This window comes from Mesocricetus auratus, unplaced genomic scaffold (assembly GCF_017639785.1).
Source record: "Mesocricetus auratus isolate SY011 unplaced genomic scaffold, BCM_Maur_2.0 Super-Scaffold_100018, whole genome shotgun sequence".
NCBI classification, from domain to species: domain Eukaryota; kingdom Metazoa; phylum Chordata; class Mammalia; order Rodentia; family Cricetidae; genus Mesocricetus; species Mesocricetus auratus.
The window spans coordinates 38511762-38537677 of NW_024429199.1; the positions used below are offsets into that span (position 1 = coordinate 38511762).

General features: G+C 42.9%; 1 protein-coding gene across 2 annotated transcripts in view; it reads left to right on the forward strand.

The window, feature by feature from the left end:
* Esr1 (estrogen receptor 1) overlaps positions 1-25916 on the forward strand; it is a 336108-nt gene that overhangs the window by 301785 nt on the left and 8407 nt on the right. For both annotated transcript variants that reach the window (XM_013126759.3, NM_001281325.1), the window contains 1 exon segment: positions 199-332. In XM_013126759.3, coding sequence (XP_012982213.1) covers positions 199-332 — 134 coding nt within the window.

The following is a 25916-nucleotide window of genomic DNA, read 5'->3' on the forward strand; positions in this document are numbered from 1 at the left end:
AAGGTCTTATTGATGGGAAACATTATTTTTCTGTCTTGCCTTCTCAGATGTAAATGAATATTCACATGCGCTGAAAGGAAGTTGGCTGCCGATGGTTGCTACTGGTGTGAGGCTGGGAGAGTTTTCTGAATGTGAAGCTCAGGATTGTGGGAGATTTTTTCCCTGTGCTTTAACGCTCTTTAAAATTTGTTTTTGTAGGAATCAGGGCAAGTGTGTGGAGGGCATGGTGGAGATCTTTGACATGTTGCTGGCTACATCAGCTCGGTTCCGCATGATGGACCTGCAGGGAGAGGAGTTTGTGTGCCTCAAATCTATCATTTTGCTTAATTCTGGTGAGTTGCTAACCTGGCAGAATTTAATGCTGGGCTGCTGGGAGAAATATGTTCCTGTAATTTTTTATTTCCTTTTTTTTTTTGAGACTAGATCTAATCGACTCAATGCAACGTACAACTTTATACACTGAAAGAGATGACACATCTCAAATAACCTGTCATCACCACAATGAGAGAGACAGAGCCATGTTGATCAAACACGGCATGTGAAAAATAATTTGTGTGTCTGTAGACAGTTGTACATATTAAAGTGGAACTAGATTAAGGCACAGTCCTTTCAGGCTATGACACAGGCCTGGGAATGCACAGCTCGATTGTGGAATGTGTGGTTAGCCACACACTCAAGGCCTGGGTTTGATGCCTAGCTAGCACTGATGAGAAAAATGATGTCGTCAAGATACTAAAGAGTTATTGGAGACAGAACACGTTTCTGGTTAAAACTGATTAAAGATACACCTGATTAAAAGATTTGGGGGTAGGTGGGGACCAGTCCTCAAATGGAGGACTATGGAATGCTATAAACAGTGCTTCTGAAAGTGCACTTCCTTTGGGTGAAGTGGCTCAGTCCTTGGCTGCTGTCCCTATACAGGCTTCAGTTGAGAAAGCCAAGCTAGGAGCCACTGCAGCTGTTTGGATGCTCTGTTACTCCCCTCCCCTTCCCTCCTCTCCCTTCTCCTTCCCTCCCCTCCTCTCCCCTCCCTTCCCTCCCTTCTCCTTCCCTCCCCTCTCTTCCCCTCCCCTCCCCTTCCTTCCTGTCCTTTCCCTTGACCTCCCTCCCCTCCCCTCCCTCCTCTGCTCCCCTCCCTTCTCTCCCTCTCCTCCCCTCTTCTTTTCTTTTCTTATTCCCTTTTTCTTTTCTGAGGTGAGGTTGGCTGTTAGACATGGAGAGTCACAGCAGGTGGTCCAGACAGAAATTGTGGCTCAGCCTGAATTAACACCCTAGTGCTTCCCCACCCCTCTGAGTACCATGTAGACGCCCTTCACCAGGGGCCTTAGTCCTGTAGATCCACTTGGTTGTATCTTAATGTCACCTTCTCGTAGGAATCAGTCTGTTCTCAAGCCTCCGTCCGGCCTGATTCAGTTCCTCACCCAGCATGCTTGCTCTGGGATTTCTTAAGTGCGGGGTTGCAGCGTGATCCTACCCAGAGCGAGTCTACTTACTGTCTTTGCACAAGGTCTTTCTCCTCCTCACGGCTCCAGACCCTCCCTAAGTCCTCTGACAATTTTCCACTCCAGTTCCCCACCAACACTAGACACCCATATTCCTTAATCATGTTATCATGGCAATCATCTTCACTTATCAACCGAGAGGCAGAAATTGGTACTATTACACTAGGCAAGGACTGAATTATGGAGTGAAGTTCCATGAAAAAAAATAATGTGACGCGATGGTCCCTGGGAAAGTGATTACCCTGCATTCAAGTTTCTAGTCCCACTCACACGCATTGTGCCTTTTCATTTGAGTCGCTTGTCCTACTCGTTGAAGGGTCCAGATCCCACAATGGCTCTTTATTGGATGGCAGTTCTGGGAGTGGAGCCACTCGCCTGCACGGCGCCAGGTCCCGATCCTGCTCGTCTTCAGTGGAGGGCTGGCATGTGTAGACAGCCTGCATGCAGGCAATCTGTTAACTTCAGGGACAGCATGCTGAACCAGTGTGGGGAACTTTTTTTTTTGGTATTCCCGCTCTAATCAGAAAAGAATACCTCAGACACAGGAAATAAGTTGGATACTTGTGCTCATGAAAACTATTTCCCACATACCCGTGTACTGTTTTTTTTTTTTTTTTTTTTTTTGCTCTGCGGCGGCTTTGTTGTATGGTGGTATGGATGTATTTTTTAAATTTTATTGCAAAAATGAAAGAGGAAACACTAGATTTGTGGACTCTGGGTTTTTATAACGCAGTGGGACGAGAATTTTGAGGTCTCACCAGAAATCCTTTGTTGAAGACTGACTACAGGGCCTCATCCTGTATTTTCCACTCCAGAACTGTGGTCCCAGCTGAATCTTCGTGACACTAGACAAGTCCCCCCCACCACCTCCTGTCTTTGTTCCTACCCCCTGTCTCAGAAGCTCTGTAACACATGCTTGCTCTTAAAGGGGCAGCGCACTGTTTTGGAACTAAAAGGCCCTGTCTACTGCAGAGCTGACCATGATCGTTTTGTGAGGTAATGGGCAGCAGCTTGCCTTTGCCATCAAGGACAGTACTGTTGGCTCAGGAGACCTGAAACAAAGCAGAAGCAGCCGCCCGGCCCTTACAGGCAAAACCACTCTTCTCACCACAAAGTGAACTGTGTTCTAGAAAGAGGGGCCTGTGCCTTGCACAGTTCCTAGTGTCTGCTATTGTTCCTGGAAAAGCAGAGCCAAAGAGGATGCAGCTCTGAGACACAATGGACCAGTACTGGGGAGCCTTTTCAACGTGAAGAAAGAAAGAGAGAGAGAGAGAGAGAGAGAGAGAGAGAGAGACAGAGAGAGAGACAGAGAGAGAGAGAGAGAGAGAGAGAGAGAGAGAGAGAGAGAGAGAGAGAGAGAGAGAGAGAGAGAGAGAGAGAGAAAGAAAAAGAAATGTGCCACAGGAAGGTGACTATCATCAATTACTGCCCCCCACCCCCACCCCACACATACATATAGTTGTGGGAGTTCCAGATGTTTCTAAAACCTTAACCAACTCACGACTTTGAACTGGGACAACTCTTGACCTATCATGAGACAAACGACAAAGTGATTGTGACTCCAGGAACATCTGACAGAGGCCACACAGATTGTGATTTGGGAAACCTGGTTAGGAGACGCCTGCCCATCTCCGGCTAAGCCTTGGGCTTGGGAGGGAGGAAGCTCATGTTTTGTGTGGCGTCTCTGATAACCTGTTCACAGCGGCCTTAGTTTGGAGGCAGAATCAGGAGAAATGAAGGGTGATTTTGAGGGCCTGTTCAGAATGTCTTTCTAGAAGCCACAAGAGGGTTCCAAAGGCCAGAATTTCCACAGACGATCTCCTCAGAGCTGCTTAGAAGAAGCTGTTTAACACAATCCCTGCGCTCGTCAGAATGATTTATTCGATTACAAAAGCTCAGAATCATCCATAGAACAAACACGGATCCCACATAGAAGGAGAGAGGTCATCTTGGTGAATCCAGACAGGCCTTAGCAAAAAATCAATACCAGCTTCCTGGCTTTCTGAGAACTGGCTGGACAGAGTCCAAGAGAAGGGCAAGTGGGAAGAAGGCCGCTCAGGGTAGGAGCCTGCAGAGCAGCAGAAGTGAGGGGGAGGTGGGCTTGCAGCCACAGCCGGAAGTTGAGAAGCCTGCAGCAGACCTAGCTGTGCTCCTCCCGTCCTCCTGTGATGTCAGACAAGGCCACCGCCTCCAGGCCCAGCTCCGTAGTGAGTCCTCCTTCTCTTGACTGCTTGGCTTCTTAGCAACACATGATCTAGCCTTCTGACAGCTGGCTGATTTTATTTTTCTCCTCGGAAATTTCATTCATTTCTTCAGTAAATTCTGGATTCGTGGCAGTCTTGCTGGTGTCTGCATGACAGACACACCTGCACAAATGTTCTGATTTCGTGTTTGTTTGTTTTTTCCTCTTTAACCAGAATTATTCTCTGTTTCTTTATGCGTGTATTTCCCAATTTCCCTAAGAATGGTTTATTGTTCATTTTGTGTTTCTCATGGACTTGGAGTCTCTGCTTGTCCAACAGACATTGCCTCATTCAACCCTTTAATAGAAGTTTCTTTGCTGAACATTGCCGGGGGATAGACTGGGAAACCGTCATCTGGCTGGGCTCTCCCCGCCACTCTCAAGTACCTGCCTTCCTTGTGAGCTATCTCAGCACAGGGGAAATGATGGGACATGGAGGGATGGAGGATGCAGTTGATGGGTTCAGGAGGCCCCATGCAAGGGAAGCTGCCGACGTCAAGGATGAGAACTTGGCTTCAGCTGAATGTATCTCTGGCTTTTATGATGAAGTGTTTTAGTTTAATATCCTCCTGGTAGGCACCCCAAAAGTAGAGAAACTTGAAGCTAACAGTAATAGGGACTATAGCAACTACTGGGAGCCTTGGTAAATTGCACTGCATAAATGGTGTAGAAACATGGTGTTAGGATGACCTTGATCATATGGATGTGACCTTCTGTTAACAGATCAGAGAGGCAAAACTGCAGAATCACTGCACATCACTTACTAGTTTATCTTCTTCTTAGCCTCATGTCCCTTCCAAATCCACTTCCAGGCAGAATGCTACCCTGTGATTGAGTGCTTACCAAACCTGGGGAAATTCATGTATTGAAGCTTTGTGTGTAAACATCTGTCATCTCTCATGAATATGCAGTTTAGCCTTCAATTCAACTTATCAGTTATGTCTACCATTTTTGGAGCCACTTCTCTCTCTCTCTCTCTCTCTCTCTCTCTCTCTCTCTCTCTCTCTCTCGCACGCACGCACGCACGCACGCACCCCTACAGTTCTGTATATTGTATTTTAGAGAGCCTTTCTCACCTTCAGTCTCGTTTCAGTCCCTGCTAACTGATCCAGTGGACCCCAGATAACTCCTCCAGTTCCTGGTTCCACCTCTCTATGCTGTCTGTCTTACTATAGACCCTCTCTCTTCTCCTGGCCCACAGGCCAGTTCCAGCTTCCCAGAAGCCCTGGTACATCACCACCAGCAGGGTTTGTGTTTGCTCCTGGAGTATCTGATGCTATTGAAACTTGACACCCCTGATTACCTAGTCATCCCAAACTCCACTTGAGATGACATTTGTCTTTCGGTGAATGGAATAATAGAAAAGGAATTAGAGCTAAAACCCACAAACAAGTAAAATTCCAAGGGAGAAAAGAGAGGTCTAGAAACCAAATGACAAAGTCTCTAAGCTAGGTAACCTTGGTGTTCATTTAGGGAATCGAGACAAGCTTGAAGCGCATACATGTCACCCATACATTTTAAAAGCGTGGCAGCTGTCCTCCGTTACCTAGTTCTGCTTTGCTAACATGCATGCCTTGTTTTCATGGTGCCCTGATGAAAAGCACATGAGACCAAAGCTGATGCAATCCTGCTTGCCTTTGCCGCATTCGCCAGTGGCCCCATCCTTGTTAGAGAAACATTTAGTTCATGATGAATTATAATAAGTTTCCATCACAGAGACTGTTTCTTCCCCCACCCCCTGCCCCATTCTGGATTTATTTGTACTCTGTGTTATTAGACAACCACTCGGAAGCATTTGGATTTTTTAGGAATAAAACAATGATTTAGAGAGGCTCTATATTTAGATGAAAGAACATTAAAAACCATATTGACTTCAAACATCAAGGGCTCATTAACTCTCTGCAGTTGAAAGTTTCTGACAAGAACAGGCCTGGGAAACAGCAAATGGACACATTTTCAGGGATGCCACCATTGTCACATCAAAGAAGATTTCCTTCTACCATCTCTTGACTTTTTGCGATGCCAAGCGTCCTCTCCACAGAGTCTGCTTACTGTCATTATTTCGCCATGAATGGCACTTCATGATCACCAAGTGGTTCATTGTCAGTCCCTCTGACTGAATTCTGCAGGCAGACACATTCAGTCAACTTTTGGAGCCTTTCTTTTTAATGTGACAACTTCTGATACAGCCTTAAACCTCTTCGGTGATATGGCTTCCTACAAGCGTGCCGTGACCCCGAGCTCTATCTCGAGAAAGCTCTGGGATTCAGGGAATGGACTCTGATGTTTACCTGAGGGGTGGAGAGCCTTGGTAAGCTATTTCCCTGACTCCAGTAGGTATACTACTGCCTAGCGAGAGGAAGGCCCCAGAAGTTCCATGGCTGCTGGAAGAATGTCCACACCAGATCTTGCTCTGCTCCTTGTATCCAAGCACAAGTGAATACTAGTGTGCTTCCTCCACAACATCCAAACACAAACCCCTTCCCTTGTGTCTTTATGAAAGGAGTGGCTCTGTTCTTCTTAACAGAAGAAATAATAATAATGGCCATTATTACAGAATAAATGGTTGATGGAACATCCGAGACCTGCCTAATCCCTGCCATTTGCAGTAAAGGTCAAATTACACACTGAGCGTGCTCCTGAGAGCAGACCATGCACAGGACTGAGATTGGCAGTTCAGATCCCACATGATGTCTCAGGGGTCTCTTGGTGCTTCTGAGAAGTGCAAGAGCCAAGTGTGTGACTTCGTTTTCTCATTGTTGTGACAGATACTTGGCGGAAGGAAGTTAGGGCTTATTCTGGCTCACAGGTCAAGGATGCAGTCCATTGTGACAAGGAAGTCATATCCCCAGTAGCATGAGGAAGCAGGTCACATCACTGCCACAGTCAGAAAACATCGAGGGATGGACGCAGGTGCCCAGTTTGCTCTCCTCTTTAAATTTAGTCCCAGACCTCGGCCTATGAGATAGTCATACTAAGACTCAGGGGAGCTCTTCCATCTTTGGTTAAACATTTTTTTGGAAACATCCTTATAGATAAACTTAGAGTTATGTTTCCATGACAATTGCAAACCTAATCAAGTTGACAATCAAGAATAATGGTCACACCAATCTAAATGTGTACAACCAACTGAAGGAAAATACAGAGAGTTCTGGGCTTGAATGTGACATGGTAAAATTTAATTCCATTAGGAGGTAACAAGAGGGGAGATATTAACTTGACTATGTGTACACAGATGAAGCTTTTGAAAGATGCCTGGGATTAGATAAGGCCGTTGGAATGGTACCCTTATAATTGACTAGTGGCTTTATAAAAAGGGAGGACAAGGATGAGACTATCCAAACAGGTCCACACAGTTCATATCTCTTGCTATATGATGCCATCACTACTTTGGGTCCTGTCAGCATGAAGACCATCACTATCTATAACCCCTAACCCTCAGACCAGAACTCTGACCTGTAATAGACCTTTTGTGTTTGTAGTTTATCCAGACCATGGGATGTTGTTAGCAACAAAAACATGCACTGACAGATTGACAGATACTTGATACTAACATGTATGGCTGCTAAAAAGCAGTTACTGAAAGTATGGGAATAGCTTTGGGACAAGGTCAGGATCAGAGCATGGGAGAACTTAGAAAAACACATGGAGAGGGCCTTGTATACTGTAAGGGGAGAATTATGACTGCTTTAGGAAGAATTACAACTAGAAAGCTAGACAGTTGTGAAGGTTATATAAGAGAAAAGGTTAGCCTTGTTTTTATACTATTAAAAGAACTTCACTGTATTAATACCCAAGTCCTAAGACTGTAATGAAAGGCAGAAGTTTAAAAAAACGATTGGCCAGATTATTTGGTGATTTCTTAATATCAAAATTTTCATGGAATCTCTGAATCTCTAACTATTAAAAATTTTTATTTTACTTTTATTTTTGATTACATGTCTGTGTGTGTATGTATGCGTGTGTGTGTGTGTGTGTGTATGTGTGTGTGTGTTTATGCATGTGAGTGTAGTACCCAGGCAGTCCAGAAGAGGGTGTCAGATCTCATGCATCTGGACTTTTATAGGCAGCTACAAGTTGTCTGACATGGGTGCTAAGAACCAAACTCAGGTCCTCTGCAATAGTGTACTTGCTCTTAACTGCTAAGCAATCTCAGCAGCCCCTTCCCACATGTTTGTATAGTGACCAAAACCTTTTTCTGTATTGAGTATTGTGTAGTTTGTAGTGGAAATTAGAAACAAAGTCAAGTAAAGTAGAAACATCAGGAAAATGCTTAGCCTGGCTAAGGAAGGAGTGAAGGGAACAAAACTTATGTGCACACAACTTACCACTCGTGGAAGAGCTGTGTGGGGTTAGATGTGACTGTGCTTAGGTGATGCAAAGAGGTTCTGAGAGAAACTCAGCTACAAGAGCACATTGGTGTCAGAGGCTTAACCTTGGGCACTGTACATGGCATGATAGCCTGGATGACTTTGGGATTGTATACCCTGATAATGCCATCTGTGGCCACTACCACTATAGTTCAAATAGGTCTAGGCATTGTCTGTGCCAGCAGCAGATCCCGGGGGCAGATGTATTGTGCTGTATTTTCAGGTGTGCTGAATACAAGAGTTATGAGGTCATGGCAGAAATTTATTAAAGGTCACAGCTGCTGTTCAGTGTCCCTGGTAGAGCAACTCCAAGTGGGTCTCAGGAGTGTAGCTTCATCGAGAACCCCAGAAAGGAAGAGCTATGAGCAATGTAGAACACTCACCGTGGAAAGCTACAAGGGGCGAAAAAAGTCATCCTGAAAGAGTTACCATGTGGCTTGTGATGCACAACTATATGGAAAGCAAGCTTTGCTTTAAAATCATATATAATTTTTCATGATGTAGTCAACGAATTTTACTTTTTGAACAATTAAAATCAATTTTTCTTTTTTGATGTTATAAGTGATGCTTCTTTTAGACTTTTAATGAACTGCTGCCCAATTTCAATCTTTAGTTTGCGCCTTTTAGTAGAAGTACATTTGCTATGAGCAAGCGGTAATGGCCATTTGTAAAGTTACAGATACATAATGCCTCCTGCCCACAGACATCACTCTTCACCAATCACTGTGATAGTACTCCCATATACACAAGTCATTGTGCCCTGCGGATCATGAGGCAAGTGAATGAAAGTTTCTGAAATGACTATGGAACTGCCATCTTCCTTTTGCCCAGCCCCTGCTGGTACTCTTAAAACCCACAGTCAAGGATTCTACACACACCATCACCTAAACACCTCCTTTGAAAGCTGCCTTTTATCAGAATCGGACTTGATGTTGAATGCAGGTGCTGTCTAGTTTTACACTGTGTACAGACACCACAGCAATGAACCACACTGTAAGCAAACAGCATGTTTGCATGGCAGGCTCTCTTATGTCCTACATGATTTTTTAAAATGTATTATTTTCAAAGAATAAGGCAAGTAACTAAAGAACTGCAAGCCCATCATGTAAATTACTCTTTAGAAGTTAGAGAAACAGACTTCCAATGATGTTGCTAGCACTTGGTTCTGGGACTTCCTGGGATGAACATTCCATTTCCTGGTCATTAATGAGTTTGGAAGAAGCCACACCCATCTCTACTAAAACCAGAGCTGGTGGTTCAAACTGTGCCCCTACCCGATATCAACAAGCCCGTAAGGATCAAGCGAAGCCTGCCTCTCCATTCTCTGCAGACATGGTTCTGAAGGCACAAGTGTCATGAGGGAACTTACTGTTTTCTTTAGACTTAGCATGAATGACAAGCAGAATGTCAAAATTATTTTCCTTGTGACAGTGAAGCACTGGTCCTTCCTGCTGGGATGGCAATGTGAATTACCGAATTAGTTGAGCCTCTATGGCCTCTGAAAGTAAAATGCATCCAACCTTCTAGAGAAACTGGGGTGGTTTTCTGCCGTTTCCCTCTGTGTGTGCTCTGAGAACCACATACTGTTAGGCTTTGAAGGCATCTATTATTATACTTAGCTATGCAGCTCAGATTATTGGTGACATCTCAGAATTCTTTCCAGCTAAGAAAACCACTGGATAAATTTTCAGTGACAAATTGGTTAGCTTCATTTCCTGCTGAGACCACAGCCTTAAAGAGCCTCACAAATACGGACCACCTTAGAGATGATGGAAATATTGTGAGAAAAGTAATGAGTAATGTCTCCTTGACAATCTCCATGTTCTTTGAAGGACCCATCCACCAGGTATATTTCCCACTCAACAACTCAGGTATTGATACAGTCTGTGAAATAATAGGAATAAGAGGCACTTTTTGTCGTGTTAATAGCATTTTCATTCTTTGTTGGGTACCCAATGGGGAACTTAGAATGCAGAGAAGACAGCAAGAAAAACAGTCTCTCAGCCCATCACCATTTCATCACATGGAAGTCATCATTGTTAATATTTTGGTGAAAACATCTAGTTGTAGAGACTCATAGAAGCGAGGAGGTGATGCCACACGACTTTAATTCCAGCATGTGGGAGGCAAAGGCAGACAGATCTCTGTGAGTTCCAGGCCAGCCTGATCTAAACAGTGAGTTTCAGGACAGGGAGAGCTATATAATAGAGAAACTCTTTTTCAAAAACAAACAAACAAAAAAAGCAAAAAGAAACTCATAGACAATGCCCAGTCACATCAATTCTATTTTGCCACACCATCCTCTGGTCTGTTTTGAAAAGCACAACTGTACCTGAATTGATCTTAGTAGTTTTCACTATTAAAACTATTAGTGATCTCATGTCTGAGGCGGTAAGTCCGTCGGCAGTCATTTTTAGTTTCTTGCAAGCCTTAGAGCTAAGAGATCTTCGTGTAGCATTTGAGTGCTAAGCCAGAGGTGGAACAGATCTGGATGCTAGCAGCTCAGGCTGTGGCAGTTTACCAGCTGGGGGACTGGGTCAAAGACAGCATTTGCCTTCCCAGAAACATCCCAGCCCTTGTGTTTGTAGGCTCCTAGGCTTCAACCTCTTGCAGTCTTTCTTTCTCAAAAATTAAAATGTGATTTGTATATATTTTTCTCCTTTGAGTATTTGCTTTTACTGGGACTGGGGAAATGTTTCAGTTGGTAAAGTGCTTTAAGACTCAAATCTGATCTCCAGTGCCCACATACAAGGTGTGAGTGTTTGTAGTTCCAACCCTGGAAATAAGGGGGCAAGAGGGTCACTGGGATTCATGAGATATTGTGGGATATTGTGCTGCAGTTTCAGTGAGAGAAGCTGACTTAGTGTCTTGTCTTAAGGTTGTGTATGATTGAGAAATCAGGTAATTTTTCTTTATTGTTGAGTTTGAGGAGCTTTTTACATATTTTGGACACTAGTCCTCCTCCATTGGGTGTATCTTTTGCAAATATTTTCCTCTCTCTATGGCTTGTCCTGTCAGTTTTTGGAGACTGGTAATTTTTACCCTTCTTTCTGCTGAAGTCAAGTTCTCTAGAAGGGGTCTGAGGGTTACCTGAGAATGAGGGACAGAAAAGCAAGAAAGGTCAGAGTGTGTAGGTCTCCACTGCTATCATCCCTGCTTTAACCATAGATGTGACTGGGTTTAAACATGAGTGTTTCACATGAGGCTAACATTGTCTGTCTGCATGTCTGTTTGTCTGTCTCTATCATATATCTATCTGTCTATCATCATCATCATCTATCAACTTGTCTATCTATTCTATGTATCTCTATCTACATATAATCATATGGGGGTCATTTGGTTCTTCAAATAATTTCTAAATCACCATATTAATTAATATTTTTAAACTAGTTTTTCTTTTTTTTCCTTGAGAATCTTTGCTCTTATTCTCTGGTCATATTCTCCTCAACATGGCCACCTCCAAACTTTGTCTCCTCTCTGTCTCTCTTCTCTTCTCCCTCCTTCTTCTCCTCCTATTCCTCCTCCTTCCCACTCCTCTTATTCTTGATAACCCACTGAGCCTAATTAGTGCTGCTTATATGGCCCCACAAACAAGCTAATTGATCTTAAGGCATCCTTTTAAACACACAATTCTAGAATCCCATGTCTCCGGTTTTGAATGTAGTGTAAGCTGTCTTCTCTTTAGGAGAAGATCAGCCTGTAGCACCCAGATGATGCCTTTTCAATGGGGTTTCCTTCCAGGAAGTACTCACTTAAAATGACAGATGGAAGTGGACACCTAAAGGTACATGCGACCCGCAAGCTCACTCGCGTCTTGGAAATGGGAAAATCTGACACTAGTCATAAAAAACAAATCAAGACAACAAAACCCTGGAGGTGGCCCTCAGCCATTTTGATTCTCCTCCAGGAAAGAGAGGGGAAGTTTCTCCGAGGATTTGCCCTTCAGGGGATCAGACCCTGAAATCAGGATTGAGAGATGGCTATCTCATTTCTTAGCTCCTGGTGCTGACATTCAGGCACTTGAGCAGGCTTCTCAGCGACTCCTGATGAGGACATGTTTGCATAAGGCCATTGTGAGTTCTTAGTTGGGTCAGCTTTTCCGAATCAGAGACTAAGTCAGATGAGTGCTTGATGATGTCTTATTAGTGCTTCTATTCACCCTGACTTTTTTAATTGATTCACAAGGAAGAAGGGATATTTCCCCCTTTTTTATCCCCTTCTTGATATTCCATAGTACTCAAAGTACTTACTGAATTCCATAGAATAAAAAGTGATAAATTAATAGTTAGCAAATCCCATATAAAGGAAAGACCAAGTAACATGAAGAAATCACCATGCCTGTGAACTATATTAGCACACAGTGTATCTTTATTCTGAAGACGGGCTACAGGGTTGGCTCTGATGTTCTTGGCCAACCCAGAGAGAAGAATTGCCATTGAAAGGCTCACAGACATTTAAAAAAACAGAGTACAATATACTAGTTACTCAACAGAATGTCCCTGAAGGCAAAGCTCTATAAAGATGACTACTTAACAACCAGGACTTGATAAAGATCGAACAATCCATCATGGAAGGAAGTCATGGCAGGAACTCAAGGAGGACCTTCCAGCAGAACCCATGGAGCAAAGCTGCTTGCTGGCTTGCTCATTTTATGCTCAGCTGGGTTCTTACATAGCTCAGCACCACCTGGCTAGGGATGTTGCTGCCTGCAGTGTGCTAGGGCCTCTTATGTCAATTAACAATCAAGGTAGTTATGCACACAGGCCAATCTAATGTAAGCAATTCTTCAGTGGAAGTTTTCTTCTCAAATGACTGTAGGTTGTGGCAAGTTGACAAAGCTAACTAAGATACCATGTATGTGACACTTGTATAGACAGATTGGTTTAGTGATGGCAAAAAGTATCCTGTGAAAACTGTCACACACCTATACAGCAATATGAACTTGTGTTCCTACCAAAGCACCCATATGGCTTAGATGGTGGGGTTTGAACAATGGAACACAGAATAGCCAAGGCTGTCGTATCATATCTGGTGGTGCAGGACCATCAGAAACTGAATTTCCTTCCAATCTGCATCTCCTTCATCATTTTCCTCTCTTAAAGTCTGATATGAATGGTCACGTGTGTTGTAGCTGTTGCCCTTGTGTAATTAATTAACCCCAAACATAACAGCTTAAAAAGGTTTGGCTGTGAATTTTGAAAGGACACTGATAGAATGGTTTGGTCTTCAGCAAAATATCTGAGGCCTCAAGTGGTAAGACTCATCAAGTAGTGTCTCTGAGAATTGTGAATGACCATCACTTTGGGGTATTTTATTGATGTGCTGTTGGATAATGCTGACTGTTGTCTAGGATATTGATGCAATATATCAACTTGGATAGTGCCATCTGTCTTCTCCACATTGGGCCTCTTATGAGGTTCCCCAAAGCAGCAACCAAGGAAAAAAGCTATACAGTCTTTTATGATATATGCTTAGAAGACACGAGGGTCATTCCCAGCCTATTCCATTGGTTACAAGCAAGACATGAGTCCACCCAAAGCTGAAAGAGCAGGCTTAGATTCCCTATCTCTACAAGAAGAATGCTAATAACCCACTGCCAAAAACACATACATGGGAGATAGTGGTATGACTTATCTCTGGGAAATAAATAAAATCTGCCTGAATGTGACACAGCCATGTCCTGCTGTGTAGGTATGTGCATGTGATTCTGGTTGCCCGCAAAGGCCAGAAGCATTGATGGTGGAGTTATAGGTGGCTGTGAGTTGCCTGATATGGGCACTAGGAACTGAACTTGGGCCCATTTCCAGAGCAGTATACACTCTTAATCACTGAGCCATTTTACCAGGCCCAGACTCTCTATGTCTTCTAGCAAGCATGTGGTTGGAACATCTCCTTTCTGACCCCAGAAGGGTAGTAATGGACTGATTAAGGAACAGAAAAGTCAGAACCCTGGATGTCTCTCAATATGTTACAGAAGTAACCAACAGAAACAAAACTCCAATGCCAAATATATGCCAATAGCAACTTAAAGCCAGGAAGTTATGTTACAAAAAATAAGATCAGAGGTTTCATATATAGTCAAGCACATGATTGCATTTAAATATAAAAGCCCATGTATCCTGTTTTGCCTCAAGCTAACTGAATCATCTCATCAGTATCTCCATCAGAAGTCATTAAGAGATTCATCGTCTGAGTCAGCTCAAATGTGTTGATGTGCTACACACTTACCTTCAAGAACATCTAGTACATTTCAATAAAAATTACACCAAATTGATAGATATTTCTGAATCAGGCCTGTACGGTTTAATGGTTGTTGGTGCCAAGAACACACTTGTAGGGGTAGAGGAGTCCTAAGTGAACAGGACCACCTGTTCCTGTGTTGGGTTCTGGCAGAGACATGCATTTTCAGTTATCACTCCCTCTATGATTTCACACAGAAGGGATGTTGCCCACACATGTCATGTGATATGCACTGGCATAATGGTATGTTCACAATGACTGGGTCCTGAGAATGGTCTTCACCTGGCCGGTAAATAACTGCTGATCTGGAAAAGGACAGACATTCCCCAATCAGTGAACACATATTTCTCAGAGCAATCCTCTACTTTGCTAAGCACAAAAATGATAATTAAGTTCCTGAATGGCATAAAGCAATCCCCGTGAAGTCCTCGGTAGTGCTGTGTCTTTGACTCATAACAAACAAAGCATTTCAATGTCCTGGGCTTGCTCTTTCCACTTCAATTTGTTCTTTCAACACACTGGCTGCTATGAAGTATGTCAGGGCTCAGAATGAATAGTTAGCATGATGGGGGATGACTAAATGTTTCTAGAACCACAATTGTGGCTTCTGTTACAAAGAATAGCAATACTGGCATTTGAGAAGAAAAGGGATTCTAAGTAAATCATCCTTCCTAAGGGCTTAAAATGTAGAAAATGCCAATGATAGGAGGTACAGTGAATACCCTCCAGATGCTGTTCCTGTCTCAATGTACTTGTTTAACCATGAGTAGAAAATGCTTTTTGAATTATATTGGAATGGGGCACTTGCTGTAACAGAGACACCCCACACTGTGTAGTGACTCAAACATGCAGCTGTGTACAATAATGCCAAGTTCACTAACAGGTTCATGTTTGAGATACTGTGAAATATGCACTTGTGTCTGTACATCTGCCTGTCTTTCTGCATTTCCTGGCACGCAACTCTTAAAGCCTCTGAAAATGCCAAAGTGATAGTCTTTTTACATGCAGCCCCTTGGTGGCATCAGGAGGTGGTTATCAATGCATGGTTAGAGTTGAAGATCTATTTCATCATCAGTGGTCAATGACTTAGCCCATCATTCTTAAGTAGCAAAGCACCTTCCAAAATCCCAGAGTCTAAGTTAATAATAGCTGAGAATAGGGGGTGTGGAGGGTACAATGCATCCCCATGGGGCATGAAAGCATCACTGTCCTCTCTGGTCCAGGAACATCTCCATCTGCATCTTTCATCATGCTCTTGGTAAGAAACAGAAATTATCATTTTCCCGAGTTACATGGGACACTTGAGGTTATTAATCAAAGCCCAGCAAGGAGGGACTTGTGAGAGCCCCAACTGTTGGCTACCTTATGAGAGCAACCCAGAGCCGGCAAGTGACACTGAATGAGGTGAGACACAGTCCTGGGGACCTAGGTCTTCCTCATAGAATGTTTTGCTATCTCCAGAAGGAAGATGTTGGGAAGGAGTTACATTAGATGGCATGAAGTGGTGTCTGCTGGGGAACTGCTTCATTGCTGGTGAGGAGAAACCCCCGCACCTTTAAGAGTCAGAAAAATTGGCTGTGCTGATGGCTGTGGTGTGAGAACAGAGGAAAACAGTGTCCAGTTAGCTTTTGTAGTCTTTTGTTCTGTGGCCTTTCAGGGACGCTGGAAAAATGAAGACTGTCACTTTAGCGAGTTGTTTCCTAAGCTCTAGTCTAATGGTCGTGATTGGAAAAAGGGGAAAGGAGAGGCAGAGTGCACCTTGCCAAGGACACATACAGAGAAGACACCCTTTAGAGTTGGAGTGTGATGATAGGATGCTTTTCACTATCCGTGTTGTCAAGATTTTGCTTTTTGGTGGTCACATGATGTAAAATTCAAGGCAGTCATATAATTCATCATTCTGGCTGTACATGAGTCGCCAATGCAGAGTTTTGTTGAAGCACACTCCACCCTTGGCTCAAAATTATCAGACTTTGATGGAGCCTGGGCAACTGTTGCCTCTTGTAAAATTTCATAGGAGATTCCACGATATTCATATTTTAAAGATAAATCAGTGTGTTTTCATAACCTACACAAAGGAAGAATTGTACTAGACTCATTTAAAATACAACGCTGTAGCTATACACTCCAGGGCAGATATACATGGACTGGCAAACGTTTTGTTCTCTTCAAGTGCTTAGCTGTGGTCATCATGAGAAATATTTGAACATAAACATAATCTGAAGTTTTCTACCAAAGAAATATAGGACATGACAAATCAGAGCTAGTATGACTCTGAAAGGTCAGGCAAAGCCCATTTGCATGTTGTAAAAGGAGGGAAACAAATCAATGTAGTAATAATGCTTTATGAAAAACACAATGTTGTTTCACGTGAGAGAAAAATGATGATGAAGAAACAGTTTTTCAACCCGTCTGAGGCTACATGAAAGACACCTTGACAAGGTGTCTGTTTTTATTAGGATAGCAGGTAAGTGCCAGGAAACAATACACATAGGTATCCTAATGTCCTGCCACAGTGCAGGCAATCAGTTTCTCAAACTGCAAAGGGCTTTCTAGAGTAGATCCTATGGATAAGCAATGGAACACAGATGATGAAGTGGAAAAAGAAAACAGCTAGACTGCAACACTGCTCTGAAGAACTTAGGAGGAGACAGAACCAGTGTAAAACATAAAAACAAGAACCCCTGGAGAGTCAGTATATACTGTTCATGAAATGAATTTCTTCCAGTCTTACAAAGATTATTTAAGAATGTATAAGAGACAAGAACACACTATTTTATCTGTGTGTGGAATTTCATAATAGTTGGCTCCAGTTTCCTTTAGAAAAGTTAACATGTCCTCTATGCATCTATACAACCAATTCTGTTGTATCTGTAGTACCAGCTCAATGACATTGAAATAACTTCAAGTAAATGCACAGCTGGGAACCTTTAATGGTACTCCCAGTTGAAAATGTGCATCAAAAGCTCCTTTTAAGAATTAGATATTTTAAATTCATTATTTGAAAATTTTACACATGTATGCAATATATTTTGATCATATTCAAGTCCCATTACCCCTTCATATTCTCCTTCCATTACTCTTAACACCTTCTTTTTCCCAACAGCCCCCCTCTTACTTTAATGTCAATTTAATGACCCACTAAGGTTAATTAGGGTTGCTTGTGTGGGCATGGATATGAGGTTATTTACTGGAACATGGGCTGCTTACTCACTGTTACACCACTGAAGAAAACTAGCTACTCCTGCCATCAGCAGCAGCTACTAATTACCAGGGGTTCCTCAGCTACGGGTGGGTCTTAATGAGGCCCTTCCTCATTGAGGAAGTTCTTAATAGCCTTAAAACGTGTTTAGTCTAAGCTTTCCTTCTATAAACTCATCAGCATACTGCATCTTTTGGATACAGTCTTGTGAAAGCATTTAAAATAGGTTCAAGTATGCACATGTGTATATGTATGTGCATGGTGTGTGTGTGTGTGTGTGTGTGTGTGTGTGTGTGTGTGTAACTGAGGGTCAAATTCAAGGCCCTGAACATGGTTGTTAATTGTTTTGCCAGTGAACCCCAGCTGTCTTTTCAAAACATTTTACTTCAAATTTATATTTATAGTATATTCATTCAACAAGACTTTCCAGAGATGTACAGCTTATAGGAGGAAATTATTGCCTGGGACTGTCCTGTACTTTGTAGAACATCTAGAATAGCCCTTCCTGCTATAACAACAGCAATCATATTGCTTTCAAGTACAGATGTCTATATTAGTTGCCTTTCTGTTGCTATAACAAAACAGCAAGACCAAGACAACTTACAGAACAGTTTATTTTGGGCTTGTGGTTCCAGATGGTTAGGATCCATGATGGTGGAGACAGCAGACAGCATCCATGGTGCCTGGAGCAACAGCTGAGAGATCACATCTCAAACCACAAATAGGAATTAGGGAGAGTGCACTTGATAGCACCAGTGGTTCTTGAAACCTCAAAGTCCAACCCCAGTGGCATACTTCCTCCAGCAAGACCACACCCCCTCAGCCTCCCCTAAACGGGGCTACCACCTGGGGACCAAGAATTCAAATGTCAGAGACTTACTCAGGGACACCTCATTTAAGCCACCACACTGACTAAAGATTCTATCAGGAATAGCATGATTCCTAGTCAGAGCGGCAATCGTAGGAGAAGCAGAGAGCCAACTGGGACTGATGACATCATGGTCTGTCTCTAAGGCATTTCTGAGAAAAGTCACTGGCTGTAGTGACACTTCTCTGCAGGAAACCTGCACCATCGCGTCTACCATGAACACTGTGACTTCCTCCTGATTCAAGCTGAGTGGCTTAGAACTCTTAGCCTAATAGTCTTCACCATCTTTTCCCCTCGAATCATCCTTGCTCTTTTTTTTTTTAAAGTTGCTGTAGATTGAGGAACCTTCCCAAGGTCAGCTACTACATTATTCCTTTTGGAAAAAATAAACGAATACGATTCCCTTGCTGTAAGAATTTGTCCTCCAGCATCTGGTAAACCCAAGGACTCAGTATTCTTCTTGCTAGCAGTCACATGAGCCTCCCAGTGGAGGTTGGTTAGTGTCAGGGCAGGCCAGGAGCCCAGGGGTTGCCTAAGCTTGCTCCTGGGTATATTCAGGGTTGGGTGTGCTTCAGTCTTCCTATGACTTCTAGAAGAGTTCGCTGGGTGGAAAGAACATGGGAGTGTATCCCCAGTTTGTGAGGCATAAACTGAAAAAGCATTCTAGTGGGAAAAGGGGATAACTAAGGTCATGCAAGCCTGAGAAAAAGTGGGGTTATGTCAAGATCTCTAGTCGTCCCTGGTAGAGTAGTCCTGTAATCCTAGCTACTCAGAAGTTTGACTCAGAAGGCTCCAACTTTAAAGCTTGTCTAGACATCAGAGTAAATTTGAGGCTACTCTGGGCAGCTAGGTGAAGTCCTGCTTCAAGACAAATCCTGTGAGGCTGGAGGGTGGAGATGAAGCACAGGGCAGTGTTTGCCTAGCATGGGTTGAAAGCAAACTCCATAACGAGTTTCTTCAATGCCCATCTTCCTCTCAGACGTAATTGGTGCTGCCAGGAGCAGACATTTCTCATTGTCAAGAAAAACCCTAAACCATTTAAAATGCCATTTTCTGAAGGTCTTTGAAAGGTTTGAAGACTATCTCAAATATATTTCTGTATATCTAGAAAACATAACTTACCTAACTATAAGTTCTGACTATTATAAGTAACTATCTGTAGTCTGTATTGAATTATGCATTATGTTTTAAAAGATCAGTATAAGCACAATACTTAATCAAGAGGAGAAATATACATATCACATAATTGACCTTGAATTTATCAATAAATGAAAAACCATACCAATACAAAGTACTCATTTCCATACCATAATCCCCTTTTTCCTTTAAAAAGAGATTGGTTGTGATCATTAACCAATTATAAACAATCCTATTTAAATGAAAACAAAGATTTATAAACAAGATGGGAATTAGGACGTCGCTCATTCCAAACTGCTTCGTGCTGGAAGGGGGCGCTGTTCATACCATGGGGATCATGACAAAACTCAGAAACCTGTATAAGTCCTTAGTTTCAGGGTCTGTAAGACTGCATCATCTTAGCTGTCTTAGATGTTGAATCACTTGGGCCATTGCTTCTGGGGGTCTTGGTTCATCAAATCACAGAAGCCTGGAAGGAATCCTCAGCTTTTCATTTTCTGTAGAAACATAAACAAAACCTCTTTTCCAAAGTAACATATCCTTATACTTAAATTTTGAAGTCAAGACATTTTCAAAAGATAGAAGTTGAATGAATTCAGCATCATTTATAATCAAGTGTACTTTAGCAGTTGTTCCTTCCAGAGCAATCAAAAAAACTGAAAAACACAATAGCATACAGTATCCAGACTCTCTGTGTATTTTCCATCTTTACTTGGCTTATTTATTTATCTATTTTTATTATTTTATTTCTTTTACTTTTATTTATTTTTCTCTGAGACAGGGTTTCTCCTTGGAAATCCACCTGCCTCTGCCTCTGGAGCAATTCCTACCAGCGTGTGCCACCACAGCTGGCTTCTCTACTTATTTACCACTTTGTCGTTTTTTTTTCTCTCTCAATCTTACGTATATTTTTAAACACACTGTAAACCTTTAGAGGCTTTTCTTCATCCAAGTATGACAGTAGTAAATCTTTATGTTTTTCTGGCCACGTGTCTTATCTGTTAAAATCGAGGCTGTTTATACTGCAGTTTTTCCAAGATGGCGGGCGTAAGCCTGATTCCATCCACAGTCTCCGTCTATGCTGAGATCCAGCAAAAGCTGCCGGCTTGGAGATGTGGTCACTGCCACTTCCAGCTGTGCTTACACACCTTTCAATTGTTAGAAGAGCCTCTTAAAAGAACCTTGCTTTTTTTTTTATGTTGAGGAAGACTCCCTTAAGCGCGCCGAGTGAGTCTCTGCTTGTCGCTAGCAAAACAGAGCCCACCTGAGAAAATGTTGCTACCAAAAAAAGCCGTGCTTCTCTCTGTTCTTTTGTTTCTAAAATTCCTTTAAAGCTTTTGTCATTCTGTGTGGAAATTCATCATCCCACTCCTGATCACCATTATGTAAAGAGAGGCTTTTCCTTGCCAGCCACTTTGGTTTATTCCCGCCAGTCTCCTGGGCTCTGCCTCTTTGTAGTCCCCAAGTAACACTGTATTAATTATGAAGCTGTTGGCCTTGCTTGTTTCTTACTGGCTAGCTCTGACTTAAGTATTTAACCCGTGTAAGTATTTCTCTTACTGGAGAAAAGGGTCTGGGCTTCTGACCCCTAAGGTGGTTACATCTTGACTCCTGTGTTTCTCCTCCCCAGAGTCCTCCTGGACTCCTAGTCCCACCTATCTTGGTTCCCTATTGGCCAACAGTGCTTTATTGACATATATATATATATATATATATATATATATATATATATATATATATATATGACTTCCCCATCAATGGGTGATACCCAAAGTTCATTCCCTAGTCTCTCTCTCTCTCTCTCTCTCTCTCTCTCTCTCTCTCTCTCTCTCTCTCTCTCTCTCTCTCTCTCACACACACACACACACACACACACTCACACATACACTCACACAGAGTCTCACACACACACACAGAGTCACACACACAGAGTCACACACACAGAGTCTCACACACACATACACTCACACAGAGTCACACACACACACACACGGAGTCTCACACACACATACACTCACACAGAGTCACACACACATGGAATTTCACACACACACAGAGTCACACACATACATACACACTTACACATATATAATCACACACAGCTACACACACCACACACATACACACCACACCACACCACACACACATACCACACATACTCACACACACACAGTAACACACACAACACACATACACACAAACACACACACACCTTTCATTTGAGGGTATCCTTGTGGCTTCTCTGTCATTCTTTCCTACTACCATATTTCCTGCAGAATCTTTCTATATCTCTCAGTGGTGGCAACACAACCCGGACACGTTCAGGTCTGCCAACTATGCCTCCAGACAGACTCCCCCATCTCTAGGGTTTGGCATAGCCTGCAAAGTGACCAAAGTCTAGCCTGGTTGAGTCTTTCTGAAGGTTCTTATGATCCGCACGCTGGCCTCTGGCTTCTGGAAGTAGCTGTCTACAGTATGGCACAGACAAACCAGCAGCTGTGTTGTGCCCATGCTCACTAACAGTGGTTGCCGCAGCACCTGGAGCATTCTGGGAATCTGGGTGTCCTTTCCTCCTCAAAAAGATCCTTAAGGGCAACAAGCAGCAAACACAGGGTTGTATTTTGCCAGGAAAAGTCCAAAAGGATGATGGTGGCTGTTGTCGATCACTGGCACTTAGACAGGACTGCATTTTTATTTCGAAGTCTATTTGCACAGCTAGGAAGTGCACGCTGACAAGGATGAGGTGATAAGCTGAGCCGGTGCCAAAGCAGGACTAGAAAAACAGACTTGCTCCAAGAAATGTCCTCCATCCTAGCAGTTTGTGTTAAGAAAATTCTCTCTCCGCAGGCAGTATCTTCTCTTCAAATATTAACTGTTTGAAGGAAAGAAAGCTTGGAATCCCTGTCAGATAACATAGTAACATACACGAAAGTTCTCGACAGGTGCTTGCTGGGTGAAGGAACCCAGGCAAGCACGTGCACTGTGGAGAAGCCAGACTTGGAGACCCAAAAGAAAAGTTGGCTTGCTGACTTGGAGTGTCATGTCTTTTTCCTGCACTGAAAGAACAAAACAAAACAAAACAACCCCCCCAAAACACCAAACTGTGTTGACTGTGGGGTTTGCTGAAGTTCAGCACATGTGTATTTTGACACTCTGCACAGTGGGAGAGCAATGTGTGGTGGCTACTTCCCTTGGCAAGAATCCCCAAGCTATTAGATGGTAGGTTCTGAGGTTTTCTTGAGCAAGAGAGGGTTACTGTTGAATAAAAGCAGCATCCTGGGTCATAAAAGAAAAAGATGTGGGTTGAAATTTCTTCATTCAATTTGGACTAATGCAGCTTCTGGGGCCAGGCAGGTTCCCTGGCCAGGCATCTTGTAATAAGTCTTCTAGGAGACCAGAGAGTGATGTGGGCAATGACACACAGGGTAAACCTCAGAGGCAGAGCCATGGGAAGCTGAAGCCAAGACAAGTCCACCAAGGTGTACCTCCATGCCATCTGCAGTTTCCAAGCCAACCCCATGGCCACTGGGCACTTGCTTCATTTTCTGATGGACTCACTCTTCCTCTGTTACAAGTCCACATGGAAGTTAGGCAGGACATAGCCCAGTGATGTCTTTATCTTTATAAAGCAAATCTAAACAATGTGCCATTGACAAATCACACTGCAGAAGTATAGAACAATGTTTAGGAAATAGCATGCCTATGTAACTACATATGTGCATATAACGAAATAGTTTTAAAGTTCATGAATACACATTACAGTAATGCTGAAGGAAAAATAAACACTTAAAGTAAAATTTTAACACTAGCAATGCCTAGGAATTAAGAGAGACACCTAATAAGGAAGTATACAATACATGCTACAGAGCCTCTGCTAATGCCTGCTTCTCAGGCAATGCATTTAATTTTTATTCTTTACAGAGCGATGTGTGTGGCTGGGCATGGTGGCGCACCCCTTTAATCGCAGCACTCAGGAGACAGAAGCAGTTGGATCTCTGTAAGTTCAAGATCAGCATGGTTTACAGAGTGAGTTCCAGGACAGGCAAAGATACACAGAGAAGCCCTGTCTCAAAAAAAAAAAAAGAAAAAGAAAAAGAAAAAGAAAGAAAGAAAGAAAAGAAAAGGAAAGGAAAAAAATGATGTGTGTGAAACATTCTCTCTTTTTGTGCATGGAAGAATTTTTAAAAGGTTCAGATAGTAATTTTTAAAGAACTCTATTAACTTGTGAACAAGAACAATGTTCAGGTAGACTCTGAGATGCACCCTGGTTTCCTGTCAGGTGTCAGCCCTCATGGTTTGTCTGTGGCTTTCTGAAGAAAGGTGGAACCTAATGAAGTGCAGAATGGTGTTAATGTCTTTTTCTAGGGGTGTGGCGCCACCACAGCTTCCACCAGAGTAAAGAAGCAATTTACAAAAAAAAACAAAAAAACAAAAAAAGCAATTTACAATACTGACCTGGTAGCAACTTACAAAATGACAAGAGTGTAAGTCAGACCATCAAAATGGTGGGCAGCACTCACGTAGAAAGGTCATTATTGGCCTGAGCAGAAGAGTAGGTGTTCTGGGTAAGTGATTTCATTTGCCTGGAAAAGTGCAAAAAGTGTTTTCTGGGGGAGGTTGAGGGGTTTTAGATTTTAATCTGAATGATGGCTTTATAAATTGGAACATTTGTCAACACTCTACAATCACACCTCATTAAATTTTACCTTCTTTAAATAAAGATCAAATAAGCTGAAAATGAAATTAAAAAGAGATGATGGGTTACAGGCTTGGGGGAAACTCCGTAGTAGACACAAGTCTCTGGATGTCATCCCCAGCACTGAATTAATGGAGTGTCACTACTAGGAGGGTCAGATGTCCCCAACACACACCAGAGACTTGAGTAGTGCTTCCTTGTGTGAGTATTTAATGCAAATTTCACCCATGTGACAATTTGAGAGCCATGTAAGAGCTGCCATCAGCAACTCAGCCAAGTTGAGCTAAGCCATATTAGGTAACAGGATGAACTGAAAACAATGGGTTCTTCGATCTAACCTGACCAGGCCAGGACGACGATGCTGTACTATGTCAATGACATATCATTTAAGCCATTTCCAAAATGTCCCCAGTTTGTGTCCCTGTTTATTCCTTTTCACCTTCACAGTCTTAAAAAGTGCCCCTTGGACAGCGTATACCTCCTGTAGCATTGAGGCTGTGGACACATATACCTCCTGTAACATTGAGACCGTGGACAGCATATACCTCCTGTAGCATTCTCTTGCCACATGTCATGAACAGGGAGGTCGAAATGGATGAATGGCTACTCATTTAGTCATAGGATCATTTTTTGGGGGCAGTACATTCTGCGTGCCTATTAATTGTGATCAGTATTCTGGAAGTTACAAATGCAAGTAAAATTCAGTCTTAGCCTGAGGAAGAATATATATAATCTCCCAAGGCATAACAAATAAAAAAAAGTGCCCCTTGGAGCCATCCGTTTTCTTTGTAACATAAAAATTACCGGTTAAAGAAATGAACTCTCAGATTTTGTGGGGCTAGCATTAAAATGTAGATAGTAAGGGGTTCAAACCACAGGTAAGTGTCTAGTATTTACTAGTCAGAAAACAGGGAGTACACTCAAAAGTTGGGGCTAGTCCACCAAGACAAAGGAGAACACATGGGCATTTAAGGAGACAACGGATCAGAAAGATGAAAGTTAGTAAGAGCAAAGCTGTAGTCTCATCCGTTAGGGGGTTCGCTGTGTGAGATCCAAGGGCAAAAGGAATACACACAGGGAGGACCTGTGATTGAAAGTCCTCCCCCTCCTCGTCCCCCTCCTCCTCCTTTAACCCTCTCCTCCTTCTCCCTTCTTCCCTCCCCTCCTCCCCTCCCTCTCATTGCCCCTTCCTCCCCACCCTCTCCGTCCTGCCTCTCCTTACCCCTCCTTCCCCTATGCCCTCCTCCTCCTCCTCCTCACTCACTCTTCTCTTTCTCCTCTCTTTTCTCTCGCCTGTCTCTGATTTCATTGTTCACCTTGCTCTCTTCTCCCATCTCTCCTTTCTCTCCTCATCTCACTGTCTTATCTCCTTCTCTCCTCATCATCTCTCCATTCCTGCCTCCCTCCCTCTCTCCTTTCACCCTCCCCTCAATTCTTCCTTCTTTATTTAGCCCCCCCCATATTTATTTAGCTCTTTCTTTGCCTGTTGTTGCTGGGTTCCTTTTACAAATAGGGCTCCGCAGGCCAGAAGAGGACGGTTAAGCATCCTGTACAGGAAGGATCCCATTAAGCATCTCCTCTCCCAAACTAGCACCTCTAGAGGAGGGCTCTGGTTGCCTAGCCTGAGACTGGTCAGAGGAACAGAACATCATAAAGGTC